Source organism: Thermobia domestica, chromosome 7 (assembly GCF_964235325.1).
Source record: "Thermobia domestica chromosome 7, izTheDome1.hap1.1, whole genome shotgun sequence".
Classification (NCBI taxonomy): Eukaryota; Metazoa; Arthropoda; class Insecta; order Zygentoma; family Lepismatidae; genus Thermobia; species Thermobia domestica.
In genome coordinates this window covers 53,165,723-53,177,957 of record NC_137460.1, presented here as the reverse complement: position 1 = coordinate 53,177,957, position 12,235 = coordinate 53,165,723, and the positions used below count along the sequence as shown (strand labels likewise).

Here is a 12,235-nt window from a genome sequence, read left to right as displayed (position 1 = left end):
AAGTCATTTCACAACAAAATTTTATTAAGTTTTCCATTAGTTCACCTTCAACATGCTAAGGCTTGCAGTCAGGGGCGGCTTTAGGATTTTAATTTTGGATAGGAATGCTCCCTCGCGTATGGATACATATGCACATTTGATTGATTAATGACAATAGGAAATTACTTTAACAGTAGTGGTTGATGCTGTTTATTAAATAATTATTTACCTTAATATAAAAAGTGGAAAATATATTTACTCTTTATTGTATCTTTTAAATGTTTATATATTTTTCAAAATTTTTGGGTAGGCCCGTGCTTACCCGGCCTACCCGCTAAAACCGCCATTGCTCGCAGTACGTAAAAGGTGCCACAGTTCAGATCCTCAAGACATGTTTGGCCATATATTAAGCAAACAATGCAAAAGGATGCGTTAGACGGCCTTTATCCCCGATTACCTTTTGATTTGATTGAAACTACAAAAACATACAAGTATTTCAATATTGATATTTCGTATTGTGGCTATTTACCATGACAATATAAATATGAAAATAGAAGTATATATGTTACTATTGCATATAGTATAGAATTATGTTTATAAGACAAATCACCTGATAAGGTGATGTCGAAAAAGGAGTTGTGATGCAGAACACTAACATTCTTTTTTAAGACACGCCTTATGCATTCTCTTGCATTGTTTACTTAATATACGGCCAAACATGTTTTGGAGGATGTGAGCTGTGGCATCTTTTACGTACTGCGACTCTTAGCATGTTAGAGATGAACTACTGAAAAAGTGAATAAAATCGTGTAAAATAATTTGATATTATACCGAATTAAGTTTATTTTATATGTGTATCAGTTACAGTGTCAAATGGCTTTCTTGCAACTGAGTTAATCAATTTTCCATTTGCCCGCAGTTTTTTTTCTTCTTTTTTAAGTCACATTCATCTTTACCAAAGTAGATGTTAATAACACTGCTAATAAAGAACTGTATCCTCGTCATTTTTCCGAGAACAAGAAGAATAACATCTAAAATTTATGAAACTTGAAGAAATAGTTCTTCTTCTTACAACTTCTGTTAGAATTACCAAACAGATTATTACGAATGTAGGACAAAATTCAAGAGGACAAATCCCAAGGAAAAGTCAGACAAAACGGACTAAATTCAAGCGACAGAATCATAGGCGCAGATTAATAAAAGAATGATTATTTTTTCTTGCATTTAAATCGTTATCTGAAATTCTTTACTTTACGGAAATAACATTTTTTTAAAAAATGCTGAAAACCCAATAAAAGACGTAAGACTGTTATAGTAAGTATATATTTCACATTTTGATCTTTGCTAAACAACAAAAATCTTGATCAGTATTTCATAATTAAAATAAATATTTATACATTACTCAAAATAAAAGACTGCTATATGCTACCACACAAGAACGATTTTTAAAAATCAAATAGCAACACAGTTACTTTTCGTAATTAAAATGGTCTTACTGTAATATGTTAAACATGTTTCAAATGTATTAAAGAATACCCAGAACTTTTCATGTGGGTATGTGTGAAATAATTAAAGGTAATCTACCCTTTTATTATAAAATTTTTACGTTTTATTGAGTTTTGCATATAATATTGACTATCTATTTTTCTCTTTATTTTATAGCATACAAAACCGGTGACCCAGAGAAATTACTTGTTCCAACAGACTCTTTAGGGTTGAAGTGTGGAATTGACTCTAAAGTAAAGAACAAAAAATATCTTTTCTTCTTTGATATTACAAAATGCCGCAATCCTTTAGTAGGCTGCCAAACACCGCAGGTAAGTATATTATTATAATAATTTTAAAATTTTCTTAGGTTTTAAGTTTTACGTCCAGTAGTTGTAACTTTAAGCCTAATAGATCCTATTTTCTCTCTTGATGAATTAACAATCCCTCTGTCGGATGCAAATCGACAGTTCTGATGGTAGGTATGATCGAAGGATCCTGATGTATTTTCACCTTAAACTTATATAGATTATTTACAAGGATATTAAAGCGTTTGTTTGAATTCTTGTGAGACTGCTTGTTAGAACGAATTGATGACAAAGTTTGAGAGAGAGAGATTTACGAAGGTTCTGTAAGATCGGATGATTCATAGGCATACCAGAGGGAACTGGATGTGTGCGCGTCTCACCCAGGATGGAGCAATTTTAATTACAAGTTGGACATTCAAAAATCGAAATCTCCGGTCATCAAGAGTGCCTGAATTTCGAAAATGCTGGGTTTTGGATGGTCATATATGTTGTATATTTTCAAAACAGAAATTGACTACTTGTACTGCCCTTTGTAAAAATAAATAAATATAATAAAATAAATCAGCAAATGTATGATAAAATCAGAACGGATGAGCAAAAATACCTGTTGGCAGATGGAAGCAAGATAAAACTTATTATCTAGGGATGGTATCGAGACAAGACGAAATAATATTTAATACAGTCGGTCTCGTTTCGGTCGGCAAAAAGTAATCTGTCTTGTCTCGAGCCCAAAATCGTTGTTCCTTGGTGATCGGAAGAAATATGTCAACTATTCTTGCACGATACCAAGCAACTCGTCACTTTAATCATGTTCCCACTGCTAAAAATTTGACAGTTTGTAATCTTCGTAACCGAGCACGCTACTTGATTAAACAAGGAAAACTACGTATCTTGCGCGAGTATGTCTCCAGCTTGACAGCAAGTAGTTCCATAAGTGCTGTTTGGTCCAGAGCTCTACAGGCCTATTCCACTTCCGTCGACGTTTCTGCACTTCATGTGCAAGACGAACTGATAATTAACCAAAGGGGAATTGTCAATGAATTGGGCCAGTATTATGCTGTGGTTTCTAGTTCGGCTAATTATTTACCTGACTTCCTACAAGTTAAAGCACGAACCAAATGTAGACCCTTATAATTTATATCATCAAGTAATAAAGATTACAACTTGCCTTTTTACTATTGCTGAACTTACCATTCCTCTTACTAGTACTAAAAACACTGCACCTGGACTAGACTCCATACATTATTCTATGCTTTGCAATCTTCCTGCCAGTGGCAAACATCTTTTCGATCTATATAATCGTATCTGGATTGAAAGATCCTTTCCTGCTGCCTGGCGTGAAGCTTATAATTTTTCTATTCTGAAACCTGGAAAATCGGCTACATCCATCTCCAGTTATAAGCCAGTTGCCTTAACCAGTTGTTTATGCAAGTTATTAGAGAAAACGATTAATGCACTCTTAGTGTGGTATTTGGAAACTAACACCTTGCTTTCCAATCAACATGGTAGTTTCTGGAACTTCCGATCCACTACTGATCATCTTGTTCATCTTGAAAGTGGAATCCAGGATGGTTTTCACCATCGCGGACATCTTACAAAAACTTATGACACCACATGGCGTTGTAGAATTTTACGTCAGCTGCGCCTCGTACTACATTAGTTTCTTGAAGATCGCTACTTTCGAGTCCGAACAAGATACTCTCTCTCCGACCGATTCGTGGGAAAAACAAAGAAGGAGATCCACAAGGCAATGTCTTAAGTATGACTCTCTTTGCTGTGGTGGTAAATGGTCGTATGACACATATTCTGGCTCCCATTCATGGAATGTTGTATGTTGATGACCTGACATTTTATTGCCGCTCTTGCGATCTCCGTGTCGCTGCTAGACAATTATAAGTCACTCTAAATAGGCTTTCACGTTGGTCCATGATCAGTAGATTTACTTTCTCCATCAACAAGACTAACTGTGTCTACTTTTGTCGCTTACGCGACTGCATATATCATTCAGATTTTATCTGGATCTTACACGCTTGTCTTTTGTTGACAACTTCCGATTTCTGGGCTTTCAGTTTGATCACCGACTCTCTTCGGGAAGTCCATACATGAGAGCTAAATCTTTTAATTTCTTGTGGCGCTTATGAATTGTCCTACGATTGCGTACTCTCATCTGTTCAAATGTTGGACTATAAATGCATTGTTTTATGGATCCGCTAGACTTATCATGTTACTACAACTGACACTGTTCATCATTTTGGCATATGTTTGCTGATTTGTGCATTCTGTACCGTCCAATTCCCAGCTTGTGCGTTGAAGCGCATGAGCCATCTTTAACTGAGCGCCGTCATCGGCTGATGCTCTACTATTTTGCTAATCTAAAATCAATGTCTCAACATCCTTCATTTTTTGCACTGGAAGCTGTAAAGCGCTGTCAGTGTTACCAGGGACGACTCAAAGCTACCAAGCCTTTTAAAATTTGTGCTGTGGAACTTTTGAATGACTTTGCCGTAGAAGTTTCCCCTTTATTACACTGCCATAAAAGATACTTCGTCCAGTTATTTCTTTCCATCTGGCCCAGTACAAGAAGCCAAGCATTAGCTCTCACGAACTTCAACAAAAGTTTTGCTCTGCTCCCTCTTACAGCAATTTCAAGACTTTACCGTCTTTTTAACTGATTGTTCCAAAGATGCTGATTTTGTCAGATGTGCCTATTTTACAGCTGCACGTACTTATGATTTTAAATTACACTCCTTTTCTTCAATATTCACTGCTAAACTAAGTGCAATTTTATAGATTTTACCGCATGTCTCCCCATGTCATATACGCAGCATCTTGTCTGTTGCGACTGTCGAAGTGCTCTGACTAGCTTCTTTGATGTGCAAATAAACATTCTTTCGTTCAGTAAATCATCCTATCATATCATAGATTATTAGGAAGGGATTATACATAATTGTGATACTATTGTGTTGGTTTCCGAGCCATGTTGGGGTAGGTAGTGATGAAGAGGCAGACCGGACAGGGAAAGTTGCTGCCCATGAAGGAAGAGAGCTTTGTCTCTCTAATACCCAGCAGGAATCTGCGTTCCGTATTCAATGCTCAGTTGTATCAGCGCTGATACCTCGAATGGGACCAGACTGTCAACAATAAATTACATGTACTCGAATTTGTACTTGGTATCTGAACCATCAGCTCAAGATCATCTCGACAAAAGAAACGATCGTGTAATGATGACTATTACAACTGTTTAAAATCTTAATTATGAAAATGGTAAGTTTAATATAACAGAATATTATTAACGCATAATTTTAGTACAGTATTTTTAATGTATAATTTTATTTTATTTTTGTCAAGGTTTGTGTCGAGCAGTGTCCAACTGAGTTTTTTTGGGCTGATAAATGGGCTCAAGATGGGGCGAAACCAATTTGTGTATACGATGTAAATCCAACTACTAACAATCTGATGGAATTAGTTGAGAAACAGAAATGTGCACAATGGTATGTGCCAAGCAAAGCCTGTAAGTATTAATTAACATTGTTTTAATTCTATTGTCTTTTTGTGTATTAAATTATTTCGAAAATAAATTATTTTATAGACACTTAAGTTAAAAGTGAACTGTTTTCAGAATTTCTTAAATTATCTTATATATAATTTGTAAGTAACTTAATTACTTATTCTTTTATCATAATTGGAACCAATTGTATTGTGATATACAGTGTGTTCGAAAAAGAATTCCTTAGTTTTAATGTGTCGTAGAATCTGTACAGAGTGTCCGCAACAGAAAGCGCAGTGTGTTATTTGGCTTGTGAAAACTGAGTCAGTTATAACAGTGCAACGTAATTTTAGCGTCAGTATAATGGTGAACCACCTACAGCAAAAACTATCCGTTATTGGCTAAAGTCTTTCAAGGAAACCGGTAGTGTACAAATGGATCCCACGTTGAAGTCTACCAACATTAAACAAAATTTGAAGGAGTTCTCTTTCATGCTATGTACTCATTGATGTAAGTTTTCATTCATTTCCCAATTAAATTTATACTTAAAACTAGGGAGTTCTTTTTCAAACACCCTTGAAAACTTTGGTTGATATGAATTGTCTGTAAATGGTTTTAGCCATTAGTACGTGTTGTTAAAGGAAAAGAGAAATGTTCTTTTTACTTGTATTTTTTTTTCACTACAATTCAATTTAATATAACTAATATTTCATTTCACCACAACTTTCATTATCATTATAGAGTTTACGAAATTTAAAGATGTACAGTGGAAAATCCGTCACGAAAAACTTCAGGTTATAGTTAAATTGGATAATTGTATCTTCATCATTCTAAGTAATTACCTCTTAAAAGTTGGAAAAGAAAAGGTTTTGATTTAGAATTCTTCTCTTTTATAGCAAAATCTGATATCCAATCCATTATTATTATTATTATTATTATTATTATTATTATTATTATTATTATTATTATTATTATTATTATTATTATTATTATTATTATTATTATTATTATTATTATTATTATTATTATTATTATTATTATTATTATTATTATTATTATTATTATTATTATTATTATTATTATTATTATTATTATTATTATTATTATTATTATTATTATTATTATTATTATTATTATTATTATTATTATTATTATTATTATTATTATTATTATTATTATTATTATTATTATTATTATTATTATTATTATTATTATTATTATTATTATTATTATTATTATTATTATTATTATTATTATTATTATTATTATTATTATTATTATTATTATTATTGTGTATTCTGCCTTTTGGCAGGTGCTGGGACTAATGAGGTTTTTTTTTCTTCTTTCTTTTGATTTTCAGTTTGGGCCTGGAAATGTTTCTTCCAAATTTCTCGATTTTCAGCTTCCTCTTTTAACTCCCAATATTTTTTTTCTATTTTTCAAATAATTGATTACTTGTGTTCTTCCTATTCCTCGCTTTCCTTCCATTTTTCCTTCTATAGCGGTATGAAGAAGACAATTTCTTAAGACGTGTCCAATCTAAATTGGCCTTCCTACAAAGAATGGTGGCTAGAAACGTCCTTCTCTCTCCTATCCGTTTTAAAACATCTTCGTTTGTTACTCTTTCTGTCCATTTTTTTTATCTTCATCTTCCTCTAACACCATATTTCGAAGCTCCTCTAAATATTACTTTAATTTCCGTAATGTCCAAGTCTCTCTCCTCTAAATATTACTTTAATTTCCGTAATGTCCAAGTCTCTGAACCATAAAGTCCAATACTCCATATATAGCACTTGACCGACGAATTTCTTCCTTAGTCCAATATTAAGGCTGCTAATTAAGAGTGACCTTTTCTTGCTGAATGCTTCTTTGGCTATAACAATTCTAAACCTGATCCCTTTAGTGCAGTACGCGCCTTTCATCAAGATACTTCCCAGATATTTGAAATGGTCGACCTCTTCAAGTATTCTTTGTTCTACTCTGATCCGTAATGACGTATTTCCACGGTATATTCTCATGACTTTCGAGTAGTGTTGCGGTCTCTGAGAGTTATATAAAGTTTGCCTTGTAATCTGTCTGAGTCCTATAGATCTAATCTTACCGTCTCTTGGCCTTCATTCAAAACCATAGTTGACTCCTCTTAGTGCTTACATCTGGATCATCTGGATAGGGTGTGTGATTGGAATAGATTGGAAGTGTAACCGAATAACATAGAAGAGTTATAATTGAACATAAAAATAAGCTATAAAATTATGAAAAAGTTTTTTTTCCTCTTTAGGTAAAATGCTTTCATTCTGTTTAATAGAAATAGTAAACTTTTAAAGATTTTTTTTTTTTTTTTTTTTTTTTTTTACTAGTCATAATTCTCTTGAAAGTTTTATGTAACTAAACAGGGATTAAAAGAGGAAAAGTAACCTACCAGAAATCGTATAGTTCATTAAAAGGTATAAATGAAGCTTCTCTAAGGTACTTTCTAGTATCATAATAAGTATTAATCAGAAATTGTGAACGTACATCTCCTAGGAAGATTTTGAGTATTTCTTCTTTCAGCTGCTACAATATTATGCTTTCGTGAAAGTTCAAGCATTATACGGTGTTCCATAAACGACTTCTATGTTTAAATTCTGGGAAGGCTCATCTACACTGTCTTATTTTCAGAGTAGGGTACTTCAAATAAAGCAATACATGAAACTACAAGAAGTGCAAGGTATAGAAATTGATAACAGTAAACACAAACGCAATGTCTTTCGCAATGGCCTACGCGTCATACTCTAATAAGATATATATATATATATATATATATATATATATATATATATATATATATATATATATCTTTAAGATATGTCTACTGCATATTACTAATTGTATTTTTCATATTTGTTGTGAAGTATGTGGCTGTATCTCGGCTCTATATTGCATTAGTAACCAAAGGAAAGTACTGAGGAACGTTTGATAAGGAAGTTCCTAATTCTCAAGATAAGTTTTGGTGGTTAGTTTTTAGCTTAAGAAGAGGTGCGGTAATTATAAATTCTTAACGTCTGATGAAACTAAATTTTTGTTAATCCCTTTAGACATTGACTCGTATATACTACAAAAACTAGAAATCTATGTTCCTGGCTTAAATTTCATAAGAAGCAGTCTGTAACCCTGTCGGGACAATCTTGCTGATACAATTTCTATATTTCTTGTTTTCACACTGGCTAATTCTGTTGATTTAATACCAGTATCATCCAACGAATGTAACGAACATTTTACATACTTGAAATTCTGATTCCTCAGAATACCTTGTACTTCCAAGTTTGCAGCTCTCTCCTGAAACCTTGTTCATGGAGGATTAAAATAGGAGAAAAAGCAATAAAAACATCAAGGTAATAATGAGTTAACTTACTGGGGTACAGCAGTGTGAAAAACACCTTGTCAATTGATCGTTAGGTGGCAACCTTCCCTGCCTGACAGGGGCGCCCGAAGAAAATTTTCTAGGGAGGGGCCCATCTCCATGGTTGCTATATTACGTCTGGTATTTAATATACGTGGTTTGCTATATTACGTATACATTTTCGTGAGCCAGAGGGGGGGCTCGGGCCCCACCCTGCCCTCCCTTTCGGGCCCCCATGCTGCCTGAACAAACTAACATACAATAGCATACTGCACTACCATTTGAAGTATGGCTGGAAGGAATCGACAAAGTATTTTTCGCACTGCTCTATCCCGACGAGTTCGTTCCTTGATATTATTTCTCCTTCTATTTTTTATCCTCTGTGAGCAATGGTCCAGAAGAAAGTCGAAAGGTTGTCAGTACAATACATTTTCAGGAATCAGAATTTCAAGTGAGTAAAATTATTATTAAAATTCCTGATCCTGTTAGTGTATTGTGTAAATGTAATAAAGATTTGATTTGATAGATGAATTTAATCATAATACTAAATCGATATCCCATCTAGTGTCCACATACAATGTCAGCATCTGTGTTTTATGAAGCTGATTGAATCTGTTTTAACTAGATTTGATGCATAAAATACACCAATTTTTAACTACCTCAAGGACACTATCGACATGCCAAACAGCAATTGCGTGGACGAGAAATTGACCAAGTAGTCACTCAGAAAGATGATGTAGTTCCGCCGGTTTTTGGTTCTGTTGTTTTTGGTTTGTTACTATTAATTTCAAGAGAAGAAAATTATATCTAATATGACGGTTAGAGTTCAGCAAACCTTCCTTACTCATAATGCTACAAGTTAAGCATTGAATAATCTAATGGCAAAATTGTTATACTATAATCTCCGTGTGTGTGACTTTACTTTTTTTCTGAGTATTTTTAGTATAGCATTAAAATGTTAAAAGTTAATAAAAATTTAAGAATAAACAAGGCTAATTAAACCGGGAATGGTTTTGTGCAATCATTGCATCAATCATTGCATTGTGAGAAGGAATAAGCTGAAGGAAGTGAAGATCGTCAAGAGGAAAGGAGCTAAACGTTAAGCTGGCTACTCATAGACTGAATTTCACAAAACTAAATTCTACTTACAAAAGCAATAAAAAAAATAAGAATTTGATATGAACCATAAGTGAAAACGATCTAGGTTTTCAAATTAGTGAATATTTTTTCAATATCTTCATCTTTATACTACTATTGAATGGTTAATTTTTGAACTATCTATTAAATAAGACCATTGATCAGTGTGACAATACATTTGCAGCATTTCTTAATAATCTCAGGAGAAAGTAATATATAGTATTATTTATTATTTATTTAAATTATTTATTTTACCTCGCAAATTTTCAAATAATTCTATAAGCAATTTAAATAGTTATTAATAAATATGCATAAAATAATAACTTTCCCTCAGGAAAATAAGTAAATTTTGGATCATATTATTTGTGTATTAAACAATAGTGTAACAATTAAAGTATATTTAACGTGTGATATAAGCTATTATTATTATTATTTGTTTTAAGATGTTTTCTTGTTTCGCGTCCAATTTCTGAAATCTTTGGATACAGCGCAGTGGACACTGCATATTGCAATTCGAATTAAATGACTCTTCTTTATCTGACATTTTCGTTTTCCTTGAGATGTTGACAGTTACGTTTTCCTTCCTGTAAATAAACAAAGAAATGGAACTAACGATGTCTATATTCTTTTTCTAAACTCTGTGATTCTTCAAACACCATTTTTCTCTTTTACATTAGCTTCCTCTATAAAATATAGCAGTGACCATCCACCAATCAAAAATCCACGTAAGTAAACTTTCTAAAAGCGACTCAATTTTATTTGTGCTGCATGCCAAGTATCGTACTGCAAGATTTTTTTTTTTTCTTTATTTACGGTATGTTTCAATATGTGTATGAAAAAAAAAGAGAACATAATATTCTTTGTAATATGAAATGCAACGTTATGATGCTTCACGTTTACTTAGTAACTGAGTTTGCTATTTCATTAATTGTATTTTAAAAAGCATGATGAGGTAACAAATAGTGCATTACTACTTTTACAAGTATTACTATTATTAATATTGTAAAATTAGGTAGAAAATACTGCGTATGTACTGTACTCTAATTTTTCGTGTGGCTACAGCATGGATGTGTATTTAACATAAGTCGTAGAAAGAAAAAGCTGTGAAGATTATAGTGTTGATGTAGATTGGGAAGATATTTTGTCATTGATAGTGTATTCAACCAGTTTTCCGTAATTTGATATTGATAGTCACAAAATATTGTACATCCCTATCAAAAAATACAAGTACGATTGTAATTTTAAAGATTTACTATGAAAATCTTTCGAAGTAGGTATGTGTAATTCCATATAGATATCTCAAATAAAGATATCCTTCAAACATGCATTTATTTTAATACTCAAGCTAATGAGGGATTACTGTTACTATAGTATCTTTATCAGGTAAAAAGTTGATCCAATCAAACAACTGAATTGTAATTTGTAACCTAAGTCCTGAGAAAGATATAACATAATATGATAGTAAAACTAAAATGTTACGGGTATTTGTACGCATATAGATACATTATTTGAAAATTGATACTAAGAAAGAAAGAGTACTTCGTCGACCCATTTTATTTTATTACTCTACATTTTTATTATTTAAAATATAGTTATTTCAGAAAAATAACGCCACAGTAATTTGATGTGTATATTTTACAAAATTTTTCAGTGTTAGGGAGATGCATACCTACGAATAATGGGTCAACAGTATCAGTACTATACCGTTATGGTCTTGGACTCTTCACTAGTAACGAACGACATCTTAAGGTATTCTGCAGCTTGTTGATAAGTATAATGCTACTCAAGGCCTGTATTCCAAATAGCATACATACTTTAGTTTCTAAACTGCATAGTAAGCTTTGTACAGCAATTTTATCTCATTTGACAACGACATCTGTGAAAGCACGGCACATTATAAAAGTCTGGTGAAACATGGTTTTTTAGCTTTGTTTTAAACAGATTCTAGCTTAAGGCTAATCTCATTTCTGTAGCATTTCTAATCTATTTCTTATCCTTAATCCATAGTGCTTCGATTTTATAGTTTCACTTATACAAAGTGAACCTTCGCGCTCTGTTCGTAGCACGATGGATAAATACGGTTGTTGGTTTCGTTATTGATCTTGAGTAGCACAAAATCTCATTTCCAAATTATTTTTGACATACATCAGCTTTATCTCAATTGATCTTCTCAGAAAGTCTTCCCCATCGAAGTTTAATTTTCTTATTGTTCTTTTAGTGTATTAAATGAAATATTAATGGAATCATGAGATTTCTTTGCGTATTCGTATCTTCTGTATAATCTAAGTCTTTTGTATATCATAATTGTAGATAGAGTTTTGACGTCTTTGGATACTTCCTACCATAGTTAACGTTATCTCTAGAATTTTAACAGTGATTTACAGTTTTTAGGGTACTTAGTGAATGTGCGGTATTAACTAGAACCTTTCTATTCCATCTGTGCCCTTGCTGGCGCTGCTA

At 32.5% G+C, this 12,235-nt stretch overlaps 1 protein-coding gene across 4 annotated transcripts in view; it reads left to right on the top strand.

Moving 5' to 3' along the window:
* The window catches only part of Ctl2 (Choline transporter-like 2), a 259,790-nt gene that overhangs the window by 205,328 nt on the left and 42,227 nt on the right, over positions 1-12,235 (top strand). For 3 of the 4 annotated variants that reach the window (XM_081764665.1, XM_081764667.1, XM_081764666.1), the window contains exons 3-5: positions 1,642-1,796; positions 5,121-5,283; positions 10,453-10,500. In XM_081764665.1, coding sequence (XP_081620791.1) covers positions 1,642-1,796; positions 5,121-5,283; positions 10,453-10,500 — 366 coding nt within the window. The remainder of the gene's footprint in view (positions 1-1,641; positions 1,797-5,120; positions 5,284-10,452; positions 10,501-12,235) is intronic. The other variant, XM_081764668.1, reaches the window with a different exon arrangement.